Source organism: Pristis pectinata, chromosome 6, assembly GCF_009764475.1.
Source record: "Pristis pectinata isolate sPriPec2 chromosome 6, sPriPec2.1.pri, whole genome shotgun sequence".
Classification (NCBI taxonomy): Eukaryota; Metazoa; Chordata; class Chondrichthyes; order Rhinopristiformes; family Pristidae; genus Pristis; species Pristis pectinata.
The window spans coordinates 110,647,565-110,672,561 of record NC_067410.1 but is presented as its reverse complement, the minus strand read 5'-3'; the positions used below and the strand labels follow the sequence as shown (position 1 = coordinate 110,672,561).

General features: G+C 47.2%; 1 protein-coding gene across 1 annotated transcript in view; it reads left to right on the top strand.

Moving 5' to 3' along the window:
• Window positions 1-580: 580 nt before the first annotated feature.
• LOC127572000 (fibroblast growth factor 12) overlaps window positions 581-24,997 on the top strand; it is a 170,866-nt gene continuing 146,449 nt past the window's right edge. Inside the window, exon 1 of the mRNA XM_052018800.1 lies at window positions 581-1,408. Coding sequence (XP_051874760.1) covers window positions 1,210-1,408 — 199 coding nt within the window. The 5' untranslated portion in view covers window positions 581-1,209. The remainder of the gene's footprint in view (window positions 1,409-24,997) is intronic.

The window sequence follows — 24,997 nt, the reverse complement described above, 5'->3', positions numbered from 1 at the left end:
CTGTACGCGTTGTAGCCTTCCTTGACTCGGTGTGTGCTGGGGGAGGGGGGTGTTAACGTGTTGGGAGGGGAGGGGTTGATGCTGGGACCGGGACAGGGCTCTTGGCCGGCACCGCCGCAGTTCCTCCCTCTGCCTTTTGGGCACCTGCCCGGATCCTCCAGCTACATCCGAATCTCTCTCACGTACAATTGCGTAGCAGATCGGGAGAGCTGCAAAAGCGGCAGGGCCAGAGCGGCGACGGAGGCACTCTGGTCCTCTCCGAACACCGCCTCGGATAACCTTCCATCGGCACCCACGGGCGAGGGAGAGAGACCTCGGGCAGGGCGAGCGGACTCGACTTTGAAAGTGCCCCGGGCTTTCTGTGCGTTTTCTTCCCCCACCCCCCACCCCCTTCTCTCCCCCCACCCCCCACCCCCCACCCCCTTCTCTCCCCCCACCCCCCACCCCCTTCTCTCCCCGCCCCCATCTGTTGGGGGGAAGCACCGATCTTTAGGATTACAGCTGCCTGCGGTCCGTAGAGCAAGAAGTTGGGAGATCTTACCAACACAGTTGCAGCCGAGGTCAACGCAACCCAGTCCAGTCCTGCACAGACGTGGTCCAATCCAACACTACAAGGTCCAGGAGACAACAACCCAGGTCCACCAACACCTCCCCCGGCCCTGGAACCATGCCTTAAGAAGGAAGGAGACGGTGTGCTCCAGAGTTGCAGAGTCCCGGACCCGGAGCAGAGGATGAACCGGGCGAGCGTTGCCTGTCCTCCTTTGCACAGTGCCCGAGACCGCAGTCAGGACGCACCCCGGGGCCGCTAAAAGCTGCTCTGTTGACCCCCGCACCTCCCTGGATGGACCTGGAATCGGTGCGGACGCTCACCTAGAGCCGGGCGAGGGCTGCGGGAGGATCCGTCGCTGTGTGTGTTTTGGCTCTCTCTCTCTCTCTCTCTCTCTGCCTTCTGGTCCAAGCGGTGGAGTCCTTTCTCCCTCTCTGCCTCTCTGCTATCCCCCGGTCCAAGCGGTGGAGCCCTTGCGGCTGAAGAGCGGGCTGCGGAGCGGAGCTGGACCAGTGGGGAAGGATGCGCCCACACCGCCGGGAGCCAGCCCCCGTCCCCCGGCGCTGCCCCTGAACCGGCCGAGGGCAGCGGGCAGGCTGCAGCGAGCCGCGTCTCTGCCCCCACCGTCCCCGGCCCCGGCGGCTCCGTTCTGAGCCCGGGACATGGCCGCGGCTCTCGCCAGCTCTCTGATCCGGCAGAAGCGGCAGGCGAGGGAAAACAACGCGGACCGGGTGTCGGCCACCAAGCGCCGGAGCAGCCCAAGCAAAGCCAAGAAGTCCCTGTGCGAGAGGCACGGCCTCGGCGTCTTCTCCAAAGTCCGCTTCTGCAGCGGCAAGAAGAGGCCGGTCCGGAAGAGAACAGGTGGGTGGGGGTGAGGTTGGGGGGGGGTCATCTTCCCCCTTCTCCCTTCCCCCCTCCTCTTCCCCCCACCTGCCCTGCCCTCCCCTCCCCTACTCTGGCCTCCCCAAAGGTGGTAGAAGTTGGGTGAGCAACCAGCCCAAGAACAGCGAAAGGTTGGGTTAGGTCGATGTTGGACAGGGTGTCTGTCCCTGCACGGTAGGTGGGGATGGGGGTTAGGGAGAGTTGAGGGGGATGGACACCTTGCCGGGTGTGGGGGAGGGGGGAGTAGAGATTGGATGGGGCTACCACCCCGGGAGGTGTGGTTGGGTTAGGTTGACATTGGGATGGGTGGGCACTCTGTCCCCAGGGTGAGGACGGGTGTGTGCCCCAGCCCCCTAGGGTGAGGACAGGTGTGACCCTCAGCCCCCAGGGTTAGAGATGACGGTGGGTGTTCATTCTGTAGGTGGGGGGGGGGGTTTGAGTGGAGCAACCATCCCAAGGGGAGAGGTTGAGTTGACATTGGGTTGGGTTGCCCCCTTTAGTTTGGGTGGTGATTGGTATCTGCCCTGCCCGCGAGTGGTGGTGGGGGAATAGTTGAGGGTGGGTGAGCAACCTTCTGGGGGTGTAGAACTTGGGTGGAGCAACCAGCCCGGGAGAGGGTGTGGGTGGGTTGGGTTGAAGTCGGGGTGGGTGGGCACCCTGCCCTGAAGGTGGGGGACGGGTGAGGACCTTCGCCAGGTCTGGGAGGTAGGTAGTAACCTCCCCAGTGGGTATAGGTGGGCACCCATCCCGTAAAGGTGTAGGGGGTGGACACCCACCCAGGGTTTGGTAGAGGTGGGTGGGGAGAGTCTGGTTGTGGTGGTGGGCACCTGGCTCTAGGAGGGGTTGGATTGGGTGGGCACCCCCTCCCTCATTGGAGATAGCTGGTCATCCTGTCCTGCAGTGTGCAGTCCCGGGCAGTAAGGCTGAGAGGCTGGCTTGAATCTACCTATAGCCACTGGGGTGTTGTGTGTGGGGTGGATGAGGGTGTCAGTGTGTGAATGGAGAAGGTGGTGTGAGGGAGCCTGTGGTACAATGCACACTGTTATTACAGGTAGCTGCGCTTGTGTGTGAGGTGTAGCAGGGGACCAAGTAGTTGCGATTTGGAAGGCTAGAAAACGTCTGTGCTCAGTGAGATCGTGGTTCCTATCTTCTGGTCTCGTGACCTGTACCGCATTGAGAACCCCCTCTCGTCCTCCTCCATCTCCCCGGAGTTCATCATCGGTGGGGCAGGGTGGTGTGGAGTGCAGGAGCAGTCTTGTATCTGCTCCACTTGTGCCCTTATCTGTATGTCACACAGCACTGAAACCCTTGTGCATTAGTGTGGGCCTTGTTAGATGAGTGCATACTGAAAACCTGACCAGTGTGATCATTTGTGTGGCTTTTGGTTCACTGGGTTTGCACGGCATTGTTTTAAATTGGAGGGAAGGGAATCAAAGCTGCACGATGTGTCTTTGTAAAATCACCAGCGTAGGTGTGCAGTTGTCGTGTTTGCCGTGTTTTGGATGAGAGTTTCTTTTAGTTGCAGTCACTCCTCTGTGGCGTGTGTTTTGTGTTTGATTTGTACAGAGATTTATCTGTCATAATGTGGGTCAAGTGTGTGCGCGTGCACACAGCTCACACCTGTATGTGTAAATGTGTATGGCTTAATACAAATACCCATTTTATATAACATTGTGTCATTTTCCTCTCTTCCCTGTCGCACTGTGTAGAGGAGTTTGCCAACGCAGAATGGTCATCTAGTTGTACCTACGCACCTCTATCAGTTCCACAGTTCTTTGAATAGTATTGAACAGTACTGAGCTGCTTCCTGCTTAAACAATGGGTTAACCCACAACCCCTGTTCGCCTGGTTAAAACCATCCCTCTGTCTGCAGAATGGGAATCAAACACTGAAAGGGAATCAGTGTTAGCCAGGTGAATCCAGGAATTAGTGTGTGCCCAATCCACCAGAATCCCAGCTACAGAAGTATTACGCCCACATACACCCATAGCTCAATGCCAATTTTTGTTTTGACAATTCCTCCTGTAAAGAAGCTGAGGAGATTTTTGTTACACTAACTGTGCTGCATAAATGGAAGTTGTTGCATCTGTAATCTGAAGAATACTTTACTCTGCAGAACTACTTAATTGCCTAAAAGTCTGATTTTCAGATCAATCTGTCAGAGGCACCTTGTATCGTGGGAGTTAACTCCCCATTGAGGTGCTGATGCAGATTTATTTACTAAATAGCACATTGTCACCAGTTAGATCAAGAGACCCAACAACCTTGCCTTCATCCAGTGCATTTTACTGTTAGTTATATATTCAAGGCACTTTGAGGGGGTGTTATTCTGACTCATCAGAAGGGGGTGAGTAAGTAAATCCTTGGTCAAAGTGATCAGTTTTAAGGAAAAGAATATGGTAGCGGGTGAGCTAGGGGTTCAGAAGGAATTTTGGAGGTTGGGTCCTGGTAGTGGAATACTCGATTGCCCAGTCTCATGGTGATTAAACCTTAGGATGATCAAGAGCCCCGAACTGGAAGGTTGGAGTGATCACGGGATGTGGCTCAGAGGCAGTTACGTGTTCCTGTGGGGAGACTTGAAAACAGACCTAAGAGTTTTAGCATTGACTGGGAACTGTTAAAGGTTAGTGAGGGCCAGTGATCTGTGAACAGGACTTAATGCAAGTTAGGACATGGGCAGCAGAGTTTTGAATGAACTCAGAGGATCACACTATCGCAATGAAGTCATTCTGGCCACTGACTCTGAATCCATCTAGCCCCTCTCCCCAAATCTCGACAAATTCTTTCCTTTTGGATATTATCCCTTGTATTACCTCAATGTACTTATGTTTTGAAATGATCTGCATGCATGGCATGCAAAACAAAGTTTTTCACTGTATCTTGGTCCATATGACAATAATGAGTTACGATAAGATGGACTCTTGACCTCACAATCTATCTTGTTATGGCCTTGCACCTTATTATCTGCCTGCACTGCACTTTCTCTATAACTGTGACACTTTATTCTGAATTCTGTTATTGTTTTACCTTGTACTACCTCAATGCCCTGTTGTAATGAAATGAACTGCATGGACCCTCACCACCCGGGACATGCCCTCTTCACGTTACTACCATCGAGGAGGAGGTACAGGAGCCTGAAGACCCACACTCAACGATTCAGGAACGGCTTCTTCCCCTCCACCATCAGATTTCTGAACAGTCCATGAACCCATGAACATTACCTCGTTGTTCCTCTTTTGCATTATTTATTTATTTTTGTGACTTATAGTGATTTTTATGTCTTGCACTGCACTGCCGCCGCACAACAACAAATTTCACGATATACGTCAGTGATAATAAACCTGATTCTGATGGCATTCAAGACAAGATTTTCACTGTACCTTGGTATATTTGACAATAATAAACCAATTTTTCCAATTGCCAATGCTAAATTTGAATCTGACTCCACTGCATCCCTTGGCAGTGTGTTCCACACTCCTAAAGAACGAATCCAACTTCTCTCGTCTATCCGTAAAGCTAAATTCCCTCGTTCCTGGAATCATTTTAATAAATCTCTTCTGTACCTGCTCTAAAGCCTTTGCCTTTTTCCTAAAATGTGGTGCCCAAATTTGTGGCTGAACCAGTGTTCATCGTGATTTCCTTGCTCTTCTAATCCATGCTTCTATTTAAAAAGTTTAAAATCTTCACAACCGACCCTGCCACTTCCAACAAACTATCACCCAACCCCACATCTGACCATTCTTGTACTTCTCTCGGTAATTGGTTTATTATTGTCACACGTACTGCGATACAGTGAAAAGCTTTTGTTTGTGTACCATGCAGACAGATCACTCCGTACATCGAAGTAGTACAAAAGGGAAAAAAAAAACAGAATGCAGAGTATAGTGTTACAGAGAAAGTGTAATGCAGGAAGACAGAGTGCAAGGGGGACACCGAGGTAGATTGGGAGATCAAGAGTTCGTCCTTAGTGTACAAGAGGTCCGTTCAAGAGATTGAAATTGTGTCCTCTAGTTTATACTGCCTCTTCTCATTCTTCAGACAGCTCTAACTTTCATCTGTCACCCATCTCATCAGCCGGTTTCTCTCCCCTGTAGTTGACAACTATTCTCCTCGCAAATCAGCACACCTCACAGGCATAAGTTTGCAGAGGGTGGAAGTTGAGAGAGTGGCCAGGAGTTCATTGTGGTAGTCTAAGTAGGAAGGTGAGGAGATCCAGCGAATCGGAATCAGAATCAGATTTATTATTACTGTCTTGCCTCAGTGCAGGGCAGGCACGGTAGTGTAGCAGTTAGCGTAATGCTAGTACAGAGCCAGCGACCCGGGTTCAATTCCGGTCGCTGTCTGTGAGGAGCTTGTACGTCCTCCCCGTGACTGCGTGGGTTTCCTCCGGGTGCTTCGGTTTCCTCCCACATTCCAAAGACGTACGGGTTAGGAAGTTGTGGGCATGCTATGTTGGCGCCGGAAACGTGGCGACACTTGTGGGCTGCTCCCAGAGCACTCTTCGCAAAAGATGCATTTCACTGTGTAAAGAATTGATCTGTATAAATGGTATGCAAGGCAAGTTTTTCACTGTACCTCGGTACATGTCACAATAATAAACCAATTCCAACAATATGACGTGAAATGTGTTGTTTTGCGGCAGCAGTACAGTGCGAGACATAAAATTACTATAAATTACAAAAATAAATAAACAGTTCAAAATAAAAAGGAATAACGAGGTAGTGTTCATGGGTTCATGGACTGTTCAGAAATCCGATGGCGGAGGGGAAGAAGCTGTTCCTGAAATGTTAAGTGTGGGTCTTCAGGCTCCTGTACCTCCTCCCCGATGGTAGTAACGAGAAGAGGGCATGTATTGGTTTATTATTGTCACTTGTACCGAGGTACGATGAAAAACTTGTCTTACAAACCGATCTTACAGATCAATTCATTACACAGTGCAGTTACTTCAAGTTAGTACAGAGTGCATTGATGTAGTACAGGTAAAAACAATAACAGTACAGAGTAAAGTGTCACAGCTACAGAGAAAGTGCAGTGCAATAAGGTGCAAGGTCACAACAAGGTAGATCATGAGGTCATAGGTCATAGTTCTCATTGTATAAGGGAACTGTTCAATAGTCTTATCACAGTGGGGTAGAAGCTCTCCTTAAGTCTGGTGGTACGTGCCCTCAGACTCCTGTATCTTCTACCCGATGGAAGAGTAGAGAAGAGAGAATGTCCCGGGTGGGTGGGGTCTTTGATTATGCTAACTGCTTCACCAAGACAACGAGCGGTAAAGACAGAGTCCAAGGAGGGGAGGCTGGTGTTCGTGATGCGCTGGGCTGCGTCCACAACTCTCTGCAGTTTCTTGCGGTCTTGGCCAGAGCAGTTGTCATACCAAGCTGTGATACATCCTGATAGGATGCTTTCTGTGGTACATCGGTAAAAGTCGGTGAGAGTCAAAGGGGACAAACCAAATTTCTTTAGCCTCCTGAGGAAGTAGAGGCGCTGGTGAACTTTCTTGGCCGTGGCATCCTCGTGGTTTGTCCAGGACAGGCTGTTGGTGATGTTCACTCCCAGGAACTTGGAAGCTGTCAACCCTCTCAACCTCAGCACCATTGATGTAGACAGGTGCATGTACACCACCCCCTTTCTTGAAGTCAATGACCAGCTCTTTAGTTTTGTTGATATTGAGGGAAAGGTTGTTGTCATGACACCATTCCACTCAGCTCTCTATCTCCTTCCTGTACTCCGACTCATCGCTGTTTGAGATACGGCCTACAACGGTGGTATCATCTGCAAACTTGTAGATGGAGTTAGAGCAGAATCTGGCCACACGGTTGTGAGTGTATAGGGAATAGAGTAGAGGGCTGAGGACACAGCCTTGAGGTGCACCGGTGTTGAGAATAATCGCGCTGGAGGTATTGCTGCCTATCCTCACTGATTGCGGTCTGTTTGTTAGAAAGTCAAGGATCCAGTTACAGAGGGAGGTGTTGAGTCCTAGGTCTTGGAGTTTGGTGACAAGCTTGCTTGGTATTATTGTATTGAAAGCAGAGCTGTAGTCAATAAACAATAGTCTGATGTAAGTGTCCTTACTGTCCAGATGCTCCAGAGCTGAGTGAAGGGCCAGGGAGATGGCATCCACTGTAGACCTGTTTCGCCGATAGGCGAATTGCAACGGGTCCAGGTTGTCTGGGAGGCTGGAGTTGATGCGTGCCATGACCAACCTCTCAAAGCACTTCATGATGGTGGATGTCAGAGCCACTGGTCGGTAGTCATTGAGGCATGTTACCTTGCTTTTCTTTGGTACCGGGATGATAGTGGGTAAATGGTCTTGTTCTGCTACACTAGTCCATGGCAAACTGTGATTGATTGTAAAAGGGAGAGGTTCTTAGAGAAAGGAAACTGTGGAACAAAACATTACTGGAACAGAATGGGTTTCTCCAGGTGCTCTGGTTTCCTGCCACGTTCCAATAGACGTAGGGGTTAGGAGCTGTGGGCATGCTGTGTTGGCGCTGGAAGAGCGGAAGCACTTGCGGGCTGCCCCCAGCACATTCTCAGCAGCACAATAGGACGCATTTCACTGTGTGTTTTGATGTGCATGTGACTAATAAATAAATATCTCGTATTTTATCTTATATCTTAAATGCAGGAGCAGCCTGGAAATGTTTGGCATAATTGTGAATACAATTATACCGCTGTGTACAACGTGAATCTGGAGTGGTACTTTAATAGCCCCATTATTAGCAACATTTGGAATGCAGCAGAGGACTTGTATTTATTGGCAGCCTCAGGGTTTCCCAAAGCATTTTACAACCACTGAGGTTCTCTTGAAGTGCAGTCAGCACTGTAATGTAGAAAATATGGCAGCTGCTTTATGACATAGCAAGCTCCCAGAAACATCAGTGAGATAATTGTCCAGAAAATCTCTTTTTAAATGATATTAGCGGAGGGTCAAATATTGGCCTGGGTATTGGATGTGAGAGAGGAGCAGAGGAAGTGTGGAATAGAGGGAACATTATTCAAGATGTCAATGACTTCACACGACGCACCAACAGAACCGCTCTCAGAAGACAGTCTGCTGTTTGTGAGATGACCTAAAGAGTCATACAGCACAGAAATAGACCCTTTGGTCGGCATGGATGAGTTGGACCAAGATTCCCATCTAAGCTTGTCCAATTTCCTGCATTTGGCCCAGATCCCCCTCAACCTTTCTTATCCATGTACCTGTCCAAGTGCTTTTTAAGTGCTGTTAATGTTCTTGCCTCAACCACTTCCTCTGACAGCTCGTCCCATGTACTGATCACCCTCTGGGAGAAGAGGTTGCCCCTCATGTTCCTTTTAAATCTCTCCCCTTTCACCTTAAACCTATGTCCTCTAGTTCTTGATTCCCCATTCTTGGAAAAAAAGATTGTGTGCGTTCACCCTATCATGATTTTATACACCTCTATAAGATCAGCCCTCATTCTCCTACGGTCCAATGAATCAAGTCCCAACCTTTTCAACCCCTCTCTCTACGACTCAGTCCCTTGAAATATTCTTAACCAAAACAGTTGGAAGAAGTTGGGCAGGGTTGATGCAGAGAAAACTAATCTTTTCCCCTGGTGCTTAGAATAGCCAATTTGTCTGGAGATGACTTGGAACTTCTCTCAGGGTGTTGAATCTTTGGAGGTGGAGTCATTGTCCATCTTAATCTTGAATACATTCACATCCTTGGTGTGTCAAGTGATCAGGGCAATAGGGAATGGGCAGGAGAATGGACTGAGGCCTAGATCAGATCGGCCACGATCTGGTTGGACGTAGAGCAGATTGGCCCAATCCTGCTCCTAGTCCTTTAGTTTGTTCCCTTTTGCCCCCTTTCATTTATAGCATTTCATTGTTGATGTTAGACCACCTCTTGCAAGGTAGACCCCCACAAGAGTCAAGGCAAGAGGGCTGATGTGACAAGCAGAATCAGTAGTACATGTAGTGTCTTTAGATTTTCAGAAGGCAATTGACAAAGTGCCATATAAAAAGGCTGGTGCACAAGGCATGGTATCTGAGGGAAGTATGTTAGCAGGCATAGAGTTATAGCACACAAAAACTGGCCTTTCAGCCCAACGTCCATGCCAACCAAGATGCCCCATCCATGCCAATGCCATTTGCCTGTGTTTGGCCCATAACCTTCTAAACCTTCCCAATCCATGTACCTGTCCAACTGTCTTTTAAGCATTGTTATTGTACCTGCCTCAACCTCTGGCAGCTGATTCCACATAGATACCACCCTTTGTGTAAAAAAAATGTTGCCCCTCAAGTTCCTCATAAATCATTGGTTATTGCAGGGAAGACAGAGAGTCAGAATAAATGGGTCTTTTACAGGACAGATGTTGCTAGTGGAGTGCCCCAAGAACAGTTCTTGGCTCACAGTTATTTAGGATTTTATATTGGAATTGGTTTATTATTGTCACGTGTACCGAGGTTCAGTGAAAAACTTTGTCTTGCATACCGTTCGTACAGATCAATTAGTGTATTGAGGTAGTACAAGGTAAAACAATACAGAATGCAGAATAAAGTGTTACAGTTACAGAGAAGGTGCAGTGCAGGCAGACAATAAGGTGCAAGGTCATAACGAGGTAGACTATGAGGTCAGGAGTCCGTTTTATCATCCTCAGGGACTGTTCAAGAGTCTTATAACAGTGGGATTGAAGCTGTCCTTGAGCCTAGTTGTATGTGCTTTCAGGCTTTTGTATCTTCTGCCCAATGGGAGAGGGGAGAAGAGAGAATGACCAGGGTGGGAGGGGTCTTTGATTATGTTGGCTGCTTTTCCGAGGCAGTGAGAAGTGTAGACGGAGCCCATGGAGGGGAGGCTGGTTTCTGTGATGTGCTGAGCTGTGTCCACAACTCTCTGCAGTTTCTTGTGGTCATGGTCAGAGCAGTGCCGTACCAAGCTGTGATATATCCGGATAGGATGCTTTCTGTGGTGCATCTATAAAAATTGGTGAGAGTCAAAGGGGATGTGCCAAATTTCTTTACCTCCTGAGGAAGTAGGGGCGCTGGTGAGCTTACCTGGCCGTGGCATCTACGTGGTTGGACTAGGACAGGCTACTGGTGATGATCACTCCTGGGAACTTGAAGCTCTCAACCCTCTCGACTTCAGCACTGTTGATGTAAACAGGTGCATGTACACCGCCCCCTCTTCCTGAAGTCAATGACCAGCTCTTTTGTTTTGTTGACATTGATTTCTTGACTCACAGTTATTTAGGATTTATGTTAATAACCTGGAGGATGTGCAAAGATATCCATGTTTGCCTATGACACGAAAATAGGTGGGAGCCCACGTTGCAGTGGGGATATCCACAACAGGATGTAGATACGTTGAGTGAGTGGATGAAAACTTGGCAAGTGGAATTTAATCTGGGAAAGTGTGTGGCTAAAATGGATCGAAAACAGATTATTATCTAAACAGATGTGCGAAAATGTGCGATGAATCACAAAAATGTCAGCAGAGAGCTGCAACACACACAAAATGCTGGAGGAACTCAGCTCCTGTCTACATCAATGGTGCTGAGGTCGAGAGGGTTGACAGCTTCAAGTTCCAAGGAGTGAACATCACCATCATCCTTACCTGGTTCAACCATGGCCAAGAAAGCAGAGAGCTGCAGCAAGAGGAAAGGCAAATTGCCTTTATTGCAAGAGGGCTGGAGTTTAGAAATCGGGATGTATCGTTACAGTTGTACACATACTGGTGAGGCCACACCTGGAGTACTGTGCGCAGCTTTAGTCCCTTCATTTACAGAAAGATGTTCTGGTACTGGAGATAGTCCAAAAGAGATTCGCCAGGCTAATTCCTGGGACAAGAGGGTTGTCCTCCCACTGGTGGGTGAAGAAATGAGATCAATATTCTTTAGAGTTTAGAAGGTGATCTTATTGAAGCATAAGAGTCACAGAGCAATACAGCATGGATACAGGCCCTTCAGCCCAACCAGTCCATGCTGACCATGGTGCCCACCCATCTACTCCCAAATTCCTGCATTCAGCCCATGTGTCTCTAAGCCTCGCCCCTCCATGTACCTATCCAAGTGCTTCTTAAATGGTACTTAAATGACTGATAGAGGTGTACAAGATGATAAGAGGCATAGATCTAGTGGACAGTCAGAGACTTTTTCCCAGGGCGACAATGGCTAACATGAGGGGACATGATTTTAAGGTGATTGGAGGAAGGTAGAAAGGGGATGTCAGGGGTAAGTTTTTTACACAGAGAGTGGTGGGTGTGTGGAACACACTGCCGGCAGAGGTGGTGGGGACAGATACATTTGGGACATTTAAGAGACTCTTAGATAGACACATGAATGATAGAGAAATAGGGGGTTATGTGGGAGGGAAGGGTTAGATAGAGCAGGGTAAAATGTCGGCACAACATTGTGGGCCGAAGGGCCTGTACTGTGCTGTAGTGTTCTATGTTCTATGTACTATTGTACCTGCCTCTGGCAGCTCATTCCATATACTCACCACTGCATAAAATTGCCCCTCAGGTCCCTCTCACCCTAAATCTACACCCCCTAGTTTTGGACTCCCCTACCCTGGAGAAAAGACTGTTACCCTCCACCTTATCTGTGCCCCTCATGAGTTTATAAACTTCTGGCCTGTAGGATCCTGAGGAGGCAAGACAGGCAGGGAAGACGTGGAGGTGTTTCTACTAGTGAGAGAATCTTGAGTGAGGGGCATAGTTACAAGTTAAAGGCATGGCAGTTTAAAACTGAGGTGTATACGAGTGTCAGGCTGGTGAATCTCTGGAGTTTTCCATGCCAGAGGGTTGTAGAGCCTGGATCATTGGATATATTGAAAGAGGAGGTGGATGTGAGGGCTGAGGGAACTGGCACAGAAGAGTTGAAGTCTTGGGCACATTAGCCGTGATCATGGTGAATGGTAGGGCAGGCTTGAAGGGCCGAGTGGCTTCCTCTTGCTCCTGTTTTCTTGTGTTCTTATGATGGGTGGAGCTGGCAGCCTCTTTATCCCTCTCCCTTTCCTCATTCCACTTTATTTATTGGCTTATTATTGTCACATGTACCAAGGTACGGTGCAAAAACTTTGTTTTGCATGCCATCCATACAGATCATTTATCACATTGAGGTAGTACGAGGGAGAAGCAACAATAGAATGCAGAAAAAGGGGTTCCAGGTACAGAGAAAGTGCAGTGCAGGCAGACAACAAGGTGCAAGGGCCATGTGGAGATAGATTATGAGGTCAGGGGTCCATTTTATCGTATGAGGGAACCGTTCAATAGTCTTACAACAGCGGGATAGAAGCTGTCCTTGAAACTGGTGGTACGTGCTTTCAGGCTTTTGTATCTTCTGCCCGATGGGAGAGGGGAGAAGAGAGAATGCCTGGAGTGGGGGAGGGGTCTTTGATTATGTTGGCTGCTTTCCCAAGGCAGTGAGAAGTGTAGACAGAGTCCATGGAGAGGAGGCTGGTTAATAGGATTCCAGGAAGGAGAGATGCCACATGTGGAATGGAGGCACCAGGTTTGTTGTCACCGATGATGCAGACTGGACTGGGTATTGCTTGAGCCGACCTTGTGCCTCCTCTCTGAGTGTTGCGGGAGCTAAACAGAAAAGAGTTTGTGTTTTTATGAATCTACTTTCCCACCTGGCACTCACTTCACTGGCTCAAGTCCCATTAAAGCTCTCAGAATAGACCTTCCCTCTGAAGACCCGACACAATTCTCCAGTTATATAAAAATGCTTTTAGACAGGATTCACTCAGACGCGCAACACATTGTACAATTCCTTTAATAATTCAACTGCTTTCTCATAGGTAGTTGACTCTTGATGTACCACTGTGGAAGCGATGCTTTTTAAGAATCTGGGGTCAGGCTCATGATAGACTTGGCTGGAGTGGAAGATTAGTTCTCTGGTTGGGAATTCTGTAGTCAGCTGGGACTGATAGCTGGCATTTCATTTCAAGGTCTTCCAGAGAGTTGTGTTGGAATTGGAACTGCACATGCAGATACGTAGTCTTGGAGCTTGGAGACTAGTCCAGGAATAGAACCACTATTTTCACGAAGTCAGAGTAATACAGCACAGAAACAGGCCCTTTGGCCCAACTCATTCATGCTGACCAAGGTTCCCATCTAAGCTGGTCCCATTTCCCTGTGTTTGATCCATATCTTTCTGAACCTTTCCTATCCATGGACCTGTCCAAGTGTCTTTTAAATGTTGTAACTGTACCCAGCTCTACAGCTTCCTCTGGTGTTTCACTCCTTCTGTTTTGGAGCAGAAGAAATTTGGAGGACATTTAGAAGGAATGTTGGGGTACAAAGTTGGAATCAGAATCTTGGAGTACAGTATAGCTCTGTGTGCACTGAATCTCTGCTTTGGACTTAATATCTGGGTACACTTGTTGCTGTGATCAAAGTACACTGAATCTTGGGGTACACCTGTGGTCAGTGTACTCTGAATCTTGGGGTACACTGTTGCTGTGGTCAGTGTACACTGAATCTTGGGGTACACTGCTGTGGTCAGTGTACACTGAATCTTGGGGTACACTGCTGTGGTCAGTGTACTCTGAATCTTGGGGTACACTGTTGCTGTGGTCAGTGTACACTGAATCTCGGGGTACACTGTTGCTGTGGTCAGTGTACACTGAATCTTGGGGTACACTGCTGTGGTCAGTGTACACTGAATCTTGGGATACACCTGTGGTCAGTGTACACTGAATCTTGGGGTACACCTGTGGTCAGTGTACACTAAATCTTGGGGTACACTGTTGCTGTGGTCAGTGTACACTAAATCTTGGGGTACACTGTTGCTGTGGTCAGTGTACACTGAATCTTGGGGTACACCTGTGGTCAGTGTACACTGAATCTTGGGGTACACTGTTGCTGTGGTCAGTGTACACTGAATCTTGAGGTACACTTGCTTTGGTCAGCATCGTCTGAATCTCAGGGAAGACTGTAGCTGTGATTGGTGTTGCTATAATCCTTGACTGAATTTTGAGGTACACTGCTTTTATTTGTGTGGATTGAACATTGGGCTTCACAGTTCCTGTGGTTAATGTGGCCTTAGTATCAAGTGACATTGTTGCTGTGTTCCATGTAGACTAAATATTGGGGTACACTGTTCTGACCAGTGTGTATGACCCTCTGGGAATACTTATGACCAGTGTTTACTGAATATGGGGGTACACTGTTGTGACAAGTTTACTGAATCACGGGGTATACTAAAAATCATGATTAATGGCCAAGACATCCGCTGATTATCCCTGAGAAAAGTGAGATTTGCCCATTCCCTCGATTAGCCAGCTTGCTGCCAAATATTCTCTGTTTTTTGGTGATTTCTGTTCTAAAACAGTGCAATTTACTTGCAAATTTGGCTCATATCCCAGGAACGTTTTCAATCTGAATTTTGTGGTGATCTCCTGGGCCAGGTTTGATTGCATGAAGGAATCAAACAGGATTTGTCTGCATTAATTAGGTTGGAGTCTTAAAATTTGTGTTCCTCTCTCCCAGAAGATCTCAAGGCCTCAGCTGGAGTATGGTGCACATTTCAATGGGAATGAAGCTCTTCTTGTCTGTCATTGTGCCTTGTCTGAACATTCACTGATTTTCTGATGTTGCAGATCGGGGGCCGTGCAGACATCAGTAACCATTATACCATGAATCGTCATCCTTTATCTCAGCCGTAGTTCAGTCCAGATAATTAACCAAACAACCAGAAATTCTGTCATGATAGAATTCCTTTAGCACTGTTTCATTTTTTGTTCCCTTGCATGCCAGTGGCTCTATTACATTAGGAGCTTGAGGGGATTCGGTCTGTTACCAAAGACCATTGCAAATTTCCATAGATGTACTGTGGAGAGCATTCTGACTGGTTGCATCACTGCCTGGTATGGAGGCTCCAATGCACAGGATCACGAGAGGCTGCAGAGGGTTGTGGACTCAGCCAGCTCCATCCCAGGCACAACCCTCCCCGCCACCGAGCACATCTTCAAGAGGCAGTGCCTCAAGAGGACGGCATCCATCATTAAGGACCCTCACCATCCAGGACATGCCCTCTCCTTGTTACTGCCAAGGAAGTACAGGACCCTGAAGACCCACGCTCAACGATTTAGGAACAGCTTCTTCCCCTCTGCCATCAGATTTCTGAATGGTGTATGAACACTACTTGTTATTCCTCTTTTTTATTGCACTATTTATTATTTTTGTAATTTACAGTAATTTTATGTCTTTGCACTGTACTGGTGCCACAAAACAACAAATTTCACAACATTTAAGTCAGTGATAATAAATCTGATTCTGATTCACTACTCAAGGTGAGTTGCCTGTGAATTTGGGTTACTTCCCTTCCCTCCCCATGGTAAATCAAATTCATTCTGGAAAGGACAGACAAGGCAACTGGATACACTATAACTGGTTAGATACTGAGAAATGTGGTGGGAGCTCGTAGTACCCTTCCTCAGATCGGTTGGCAGGTAGATACGGTGTCAGGAATACGTCTAAGGTACTTGTCTCTGATTGCTTCTCTTAAGGAGAACAAAGCTGTAGTGGAGATTTAATGGTCAAAATCAAGAGAGATTTCAGTGGAGTAACTATAAGACTCTGGTTTGGCCACATCTGGGGTATTGCATTCAATTCTGGTCGCCCCATTACAGGAAGGATGTGGAGGCTTTGGAGAGGGTGCAGAAGAGGTTCACCATTAGAGAACAGGTATTAGAAGGAGAGGTTGGACAAACTTGTTTCTCTGGAGTGGCAGAGGCTGAGGGGAGACCTGATAGAGGTTTATAAAGTTACGAGAGGCATAGATAGAGGAGACAGCCGGTATCTTTTTCCCAGGGTCAGAATATCTAATACTAGAGGGCATGCATTTAAGGTGAGAGGGGAAAAGCTCAAAGGAGGTGTGCGTGGCAAGTTTTTTGACACACTCAGTGGTGGGTGCCTGGGATGTGCTGCCAGGGGTGGGGGTGGAGGCAGATACGATAGAGGCATTTAAGACTCTCTTAGATAGGCACATGGATGTGCAGAGAATGGAGGGATGTGGGCATCGTGTCAGCAGAAGGGATTAGTTTAGTTAGGCATTTAATTAGTTCAGCACAACATTGTGGGCTGAAGGCCCTGTTCCAGTGCTGAACTGTTCTACGTTCTAAGTGTAGATAAGCTATTTCCAGTGGTGGAAGAATTATAACAGCAAGACACGCTTCTTTGTTTTCTAGTCGTCCTTCTCATTTCTAATTGGAGGTAATCTGTAGGTTCTCGGTATTGGTTTATTATTGTCACTTGTACCAAGGTACAGTGAAAAGCTTATCTTACAAACTGGTCGTACAGGTCAATTCATTACACATTCTGAGGTGGCAGATGAGCCCAGTGTGGGAACCATAAACACCTCCACAGATGGGGCAGGACTTGGCTAAAGACACCATAGAACAGTACAGCACATGAACAGGCCCTTCAGCCCACCATGTCTATGCCAAACAGGATGCCAAATTAAACCAAATCTCTTCTACCTGCACATGGTCCATGTCCCTCCATCCATGTGACACCATGGGGTGGTCATAATCCAGAAAGTACTGCCTGAGTGTTTTGGAAAAGTACCTCTGAGAAGACTGCTAAGGTTAAACTTGTTGGATATTGGGAAAGGAACAGGGAGGTGGGACAAATTAGAGAGCTATGCCTAATTGCATTTGAAAAATAGTGAAGTGACTTTTGAAGTTTAGTTGTTTCGTAGAATTTTAGTACCACTGACATTTGCCTACTACATAGGATGCTAATGAAACAGATGGGCTTCCATGATAACAATAGTTTCACAGTTGCTATAGACTGATTATTCAAGGTTTGCTTAATCGAATTAGCTGCGGTGTGATTTGAACTTGAGTCTCCAGATCAGGAGTGTATGCCTCTGGATTATGAGTCCCGTAATGGAACTATTAAGCTGCTGTATCAATCATCATGGTCCAATAATTGAAGCCAGCACTTTAAGAGTGAAACCAGAACACTCTTGCATGCATGCAAGGTGGTAGAAGTTATTCAAGTTTATTGTCATGTGCATATTACCCAGGGTATAAGTGCCATGAAAATTAGCAATAGCACAGTACAGTACAGACATAACCAGCATAAATTAACATAAACTTAAATTAACATAAATTATACATGACTTACACGGCAAAATAAACATAACAACATAACTGCAAGTTCAGGGAGAGATTAAACAAATACAGTTTGAGGTGGAGTTAGGGTTTTTCAGGTGGGTTGAAGAACCTGACGGCAGTGGGGAAGAAGCTGTTGTTGAACCTTGAGGTGTGGGGTCTTCAGGCTCCTGTACCTCCTGCCTGATGGCAGCATTAAGAGAACGGCATGGCTCGGATGGTGGGTGTCCCTGATGATGGATGTCGTCTTCTTGAGACATCACCTCTTGTAGACATCCTTGACGGTGGGGAGAGCAATACCCTTGATGGGACTGGCTGAGTCCCACCACTCTCTGTAGCCTCTTGCGTTCCTGTTTGTGAAGTGCCTTCTGTGAATGGCAGTGGGTGGTGAGTCGGTCGTTTGTTTTAAATGTTGAGTTCGATAGATCTTTTTGTTAGCCAAGGTATCACGGAAAAAGTAGGTGCGTAGAGTCAGCCACATGTCAGCAACCTTCTCCTGAATGATGGGAGAGGCTTCAGGGGCTGAATGGACTCCCCTGTTCCTGTGTTCCCAAGTTGTTCTTGGGTGACCTATCAGGTTTGGATCCCCTGCCTGCTCCATGATTTTCATACTCCAAGTGGATTGGATAGGGTGTAGAATTTCCATCCCATCTGCATCTCACCTGTTCCCTCTGGTCCAGACTGGGTTAAAATCATGGGTGATACCAATGGTGACAGGAATTTCTTTTTCTCAAAGCAAAGTGATGCTCCTGAAGTGTCAAGGCACCGTAGAGGTGAAATTATTGCTTCCTAGACTTGCTGAATGAAAAATGCATCACCAATGTTGTCATACCTGACTCTGACAGCTCTATCTTCCTGCAAGATCTAGCACTTCATCTGTGTGCACTGTTACTCACCATCTGCTGAAAGACCAAAGGCTTAATGTGAGTTAGCAGCATGAAATATACTTCTACCACTGGGCTTACTCACTGTGTTGGAGCTTCAAAGAGTCATACAGCACGGAAACAGGCCCTTCGGCCCAACTCCTCCATGCTGACGTGTTGCCCAGCGAGCTAGTCTCATCTGCCGACGTTTGGCCCACAGCCCTCTAAACCTCTCCTCTCCATGGACTTATCTAGATGGCTGTTAAATGTTGCTAATGTGCCCACCTCAACCACTATTTCTGGCAGCTCATTCCAAATACGCACTGCCCTTTGTGTGAAGAAGCTGTCCCTGATGTCCCTTTTAAATCTCTCGCCTCTGATTTTAAACCCATGCCCTCTTGCTTTTAGCACCCCCTCCCTGGGAAAAAGACTGTGTGCTTTCACCCTGCCTATGCCCCTCATGATCTTACATACCTCTAGCAGGTCACCCCTCAATCTCCTACATTCCAGGGAATAAAGTCCTAGTCTACACAACCTCTCCTTGTAACTCAGGCCCCCAAGTCCGGGCAACACCCTGGTAAATCTTTTCTCACTCTTCCTAGTTTAATAACATCTTTCCTATAACAGGGTGACCAAAACTGTACACAGTACTCCGTGCACCCTTACCAATGTCTTATATAACTGCATCATAACTTCCCAGCTCCTATACTCAGTGCCCTGACTGATGAAGGCCAATATGCCAAACGCCTTCTTCACCACCCTATCTACCTGTGATACCACTATCAGTGAACTATGCACTTGAAACTCCAGGAACACTTCATACTCTGGGAACATGTCCCCTCCTCGGACTCTTGTCTTTACCTCTCGTTGCCTTGGCGAAGCAGCCAGCATAATCAAAGACCCCACCCACCCGGGACATTCTCTCTTTTCTCCTCTTCCATCGGGTAGAAGATACAGGAGCCTGAGGGCACGTACCACCAGACTTAAGGACAGCTTCTACCCCACTGTGATAAGACTATTGAATGGTTCCCTTATACAATGAGATGGACTATGACCTCACGATGTACCTTGTTGTGACCTTGCACCTTGTTGCACTGCACTTTCTCTGTAGCTGTGACACTTGACTCTGTACCGTTACTGTTTTTACCTGTACTACCTCAATGCACTCTGTACTAACTCAATGTAACTGCACTGTGTAATGAATTGACCTGTATGTTCGGTTTGTAAGACAAGCTTTTCACTGTACCTCGGTACAAGTGACAATAATAAACCAATACATGGGCACCATTGTGGCTTAGTGGTTACAATATTCGATGAAAAGCAAAAAAATTTCAGATGCTGGAAAATCTGAAATAAAAGCAAAATGCTGGAAACACTCAATAGGTCAGGCAGCATCTGCAGAAAGAAAAACAGTCAAGGTTTTGGGTTCAGGATACTTCGTCAGAACTGGGAAAGAGGGAAAAACAAGTTAGTTGGTTTTACCACGGTTTGGTATGGCAACTGCTCTGCCTGAGACCGCAAGAGACTACAGAGAGTTGTGGACGCAGCCTAGCACATCACAGGGATCAGCCTCCCCTCCGTGGTCTCTTGTCTACACTAGTCACTGCCTCAGTAAAGCAGCCAACATAATCAAAGACCCTGCCCTCCCCAGACATTCTCTCTTCTCCCCCTCCCATCGGGCAGAAGATACAAAAACCTGAAAGCACGTACCACCAGGCTCAAGGACAGCTTTTATCCCGCTGTTGTAAGACTACTGAACAGACTCCTAGTATGATAAGGTGGACTCTTGATGTTACAATCTACCCCATTATGACCTTGCACCTTATTGTCTGCCTGCACTACACTTTCTCTGTAACTGTTATTTCCCCCGTACTACCTTGATGCACTGATGTGATGAAATGATCTGTATGGATGTCATGCAAAACAAAGTTTTTCACTGTACCTCAGTACTAATTTAATTTTCATGTCATAGGAGCTAATTAGGCCATTCAGCCCATCGAGTCTGTTCCACCCTTCAATCATGGCTGCTTTCGTTTTCCCTCTCAACCCCATTCTCCTGCCTTCTCCCCGTAACCTTTGATGCCCTCACTAATCAGGAACCTATCAACCTCCGCTTCAAGTGCACCCAATGACTTGGCCTCCACAGCCGTCTGTGGCAATGAATTCCACAGATTCACTGCCCTCTGGCTGAAGAAATTCCTCCTCATCTCTTTTCAGGAGCAGAGAAGATCAGGGAGGGATGGGCAGAACAAAAGTAGTAGCTCTGATAGGGTGAGACCAACTTTAAACTCTTTCTTTCCGACCGTATCATTTCGTAACTATTTGTTTCTGTCTATTATCATTTTGGCTCAGTTTTTTCTTATTCTATTCATGCAATCTATCCTGCTGGACATGTCCCACTCTCTCTCTATTAACAACACATTACACAGACAAAGAAGGAAAATGTGTTTGGAACTGCGCCCGTTGAGCCATTTGGTCTCACCCGATCAGAGATATTCCCTCAGTTCTACCCATCCTGCCCACCTTCCCTGCCACTGAACACTAACTGGTTTTTCTCTCTTTGCCAGTTCTGACGAAGGTTTTAGATCAGAGTCAGAATCCGATATATCACTGACATATGATGTGAAATTTGTTGTTTTGCAGCAGTAGTACAGTGCAAGACATAAAAATCTATAAATTATAAAATTAAATAGTGCAGAAGAAAAGGATAACGAGGTAGTGTTCATGGGTTCATGGACTGTTCAGATATCTGATGGCGGAGGGGAAGAAGCTGTTCCTGAATCATTGAGTGTGGGTTTTCAGGCTCCTGTACCTCAACCCTGATGGTAGTAACGAGAAGAGGACATGTCCCGGATGGTGAGGGTCCTCAGCGATGGATGCCGCCTTCTTGAGGTACCACCTCTTGAAGATATCCTCGATAGTGGGGAGGGTTGTGCCCGTGATGGAGCTGGGTCTACACCCCTCTGCAGCCTCTTGCGATCCTGTGCATTGGAGCCTCCACACCAGGCAGTGATGCAACCAGTCAGAATGTTCTCCACCGAACATCTATAGAAAGTTGCAAGAGTCTTTGGTGACAGACCAAATCTCCTCAAACTCCTGACAAAGTAATGTTGCTGGTGTGCCTTCTACATGATCGCATCATTGTCTTGTGCCCAGGATAGATCCTTTGAGATGTTGATGCCCAGGAAGTCAAAGCTGCTCACTTTTTCCACCGCTGACCTCTCAAAAGAACTGGTGTGTGTTCTCCCGACTTCCCCTTCCTGGTCCACAATCAGTTCTCACTCCTGTACACCACCTCGTCGCCATCTGAGATCCTACCAACAACAGTGGTGTCATCGGCGAATTTATATATGGCTTTTGAGCTGTGTCTAGCCACACAGTCATGTGTGTAGAGAGAGTAGAACAGTGGGTTAAGCGCACATCCTTGAGGTGTGCCTGTGTTGATTGTCAGCAAGGAGGAGATGCGACACATTAACTGTTTTCCCTTTCACATGTAAAATATTCAGTGCTTTAATGCACATGAGACTGGAGCCCTCAAGCCTGTAACGTGGTGAACATTATGCAGTCATCTGCAAACAAGCCACTTCTCAGCAAAGTTTTCTGAGCAGTATAGTTCAGCTCCAAAGGTTCTCCTTTGCTGATCAGGCTTCAACAGATGGTGCTTGTTTTCAGCTGTTTACTGATCTTGAAATATTTATTTGATATGGACAGTTTGTTCTCTTGTTTGTTCACAGCTGTTGCTATAGCTGTTAATGGGTGGGGGCGATTCTTTGAGGGGGCTTTGGTGCCAAATGGTGTCCATGCTGAGTGCTAGTTCAGTTGTCAAGGCAAGTTAATGAGTACGGCTGCTAAAGTTGGTGGGTAGGTACAGTAGCTGAGGTGCTTTAGCTTATCGTTGGTCGTGCCATAGATTGCAACAGCGGCACCGCTTCCTGGAGCTGTTTAAAATGTCACTTAGACCAGAATCAGGTTTATTATCACTGACTTATATGACGTGAAATTTGTTGTTTTGCAGCAGCAGTACAGTGCAAAGACACGAAAAATCTATAAATTACAAAAATAAATAAATAGTGCAAAAAAGAAGAATAACGAGGTAGTGTTCGTGGGTTCATGGACCGTTCAGAAATCTGATGGAGGGGAAGAAGCTGTTCCTGAATCATTGAGTGTGGGTCTTCAGGCTCCTGTACCTCCTCCCCGATAGTAGTAATGAGAAGAGGGCATATCCCGGATGGTCAGGGTCCTCAGTGATGGATGCTGCCTTCTTGAGGCACTGCCTCCTGAGGATGTCCTCGATGGCAGAGCTGGCTGTCTACAAACCTCTGCAGCCTCTTGCAATCCTGTGTATTGGAACCTCCATACCAGGCTGTGATGCAACCAGTTAGAATGCTCTCCATTGTACATCTGTCGTAATTTGCAGGAGTCTTTGGTGATGTACCGAATCTCCTCAAACTCCAAACGAAGTAGAGCTGCTGGTGTGCCTTCTTCATGATTGCATCAATGTGTTGAGCCCAGGGTAGATCCTTGGAGATGTTGATGCCCAGGAACTTGAAGCTGCTCACCCTTTCCACCGCTGACCCCTCAGTGAGGACTGGTGTGTGTTCTCCTGACTTCCCCTTCCTGAAGTCCACAATCAGTTCCTTGGTCTTGCTGACATTGAGTGCGAGGTTGTCACACAGTGTGCAGTGTCTGTGTTCTTTTTTATAGAATATCTCAGTGTCCAAAATGCAGACTCTGATTAGTGTCAACAAACCACCCCCCCCCTCCCCCTTCTATGTTCATACCTTTAGCAGGATTACTTGGGCACAGGGATGTGAGTGGTATTTGGTTTATTACTGTCACATGTACTGAGATACAGTGAAAAGCTTTTGTTGGCGTGTCATCCAGACAGATCATTCCGTACATCGGGGTAGTACAAAAGGGAAAAAAAACAACAGAATTCAGGATATAGTGTCACAGTTACAGAGAAAGTGCAGGCAGACAATAAGGTGCAAGGGCCATGACGAGGTAGATTGAGAAATCAAGAGTTCATCTTTATCGTATAAGAGGTTGGTTTAAGAGTCTTATAATAGCGGGATAGAAGCTGTCCTTGAGCCTGGTGGTATGTGTTCTGAAGGTTTTGTATCTTCTAGTGTAGGTGGTTAGCGTAATGCTTTACAGCGCCAGCGACCCGGGTTCAATTCCGGCTGCTGTCTGTAAGGAGTTTGTATGTTCTCCCCGTGTCTGCTTGGGTTTCCTCCGGGTGCTCTGGTTTCCTCCCACATTCCAAAAACGTACAGGTTAGGAAGTTGTGGGCGTGCTATGTTGGCACCGGAAGCGTGGCGACACTTGCGGGCTGCCCCCAGAACACTCTACATAAAAGATGTATTTCACTGTGTGTTTCAATGTACATGTGATTAATAAAGATATCTGCTCGATGGGAGAAGAGAGAATGTCCAGGGGAGAGGGGTCCTTGATTATGTTGGCTGCTTTCCTGAGGCAGCAAGAAGTGTAGACAGTGTCCATGGAGGAGAGGCTGGTTTGTGTGACGGACTGGGCTGTGTCCACAACTCTCTGCGATTTCCTGCGGTCTCGGGTGGAGCAGTTGCTATACCAAGCCATGATGCATCCAGATAGGATGCCTTCTATGGTGCATCTGTAAAAATTAGTGAGGGTCTTCGGGGACATGCCGAATTACCTTAGCCTTCTGAGGAAGTGGAGGCATTGCTGTGCTTTCTTGGCCATAACGTCCACGTGGCTGGGCCAACACAACTTGTTGGTGATATTTGCAGACGTGGGACAGAACAGGTTGTCCAGAAACACATCTCTTTATGTGCCTGTGTATCTGGTGTTGATTTGTATCTGAACACCACTGTGCATTAATGAATGCTGTCACCACTCTGATTATTCCCCCCCCCCAATTAACCCTCCCCCCTTGCTACACGTTACCTGACTTCAAGGCAGTGGGGAGGGACCTCTCCTTTGAGTGATTGCCACCTACTCCTTCCAACACACACAGCTCTGCTTCCATGTAATAAAAAGAGAAAAAGCTGGAAAATTCTCAGCAGGTCAGTCAGTGTCCGTAGAGAGAGAAACAGAGTTATCGCTTCAGGTTGAAGACCCTTCGTCAGGACTGGGAAGGAGAGGAAACAATTTAATTTGATGAGCTTGTTTTCGTGTTCTCCCAGGTTTTTGACCTGACCCATTAGCTCTGTTTCACCTTCCACAGATGCTGCCTGACGAGTGTTTCCCGCTTTTTTTGGTTTTCATTTCTGGTTCCCAGCATTCTTTGAATTTCATCTGTTATGTCTTTTAAAAGTGAAAATGTGACGTGTTCTAATCCCTTGTATCTCTCTTTCTCTTTATTCCAAATTGATGGGCTGCCATGACGAGCAGTTTGTACAGGTGAGTCAACTTTCTTTGTCTCTAACACAGTGCGTGTCTTTTTTTTGGGTGGGGGGAGTGTCTGGTTGTGAGTTTGGATGAGGTGTATTGACCAGCCTGATAAGAGTTGGGGTGAGTGGGACATGTAACATGGAATTTAACTGGCATCCTCCAGATCTGAGCCCTTGCAAGCTGTATGAAAGTTTCTTTCATACAAACTTTGGACTCATCCTTTGAGATCACCTCTGCAGGG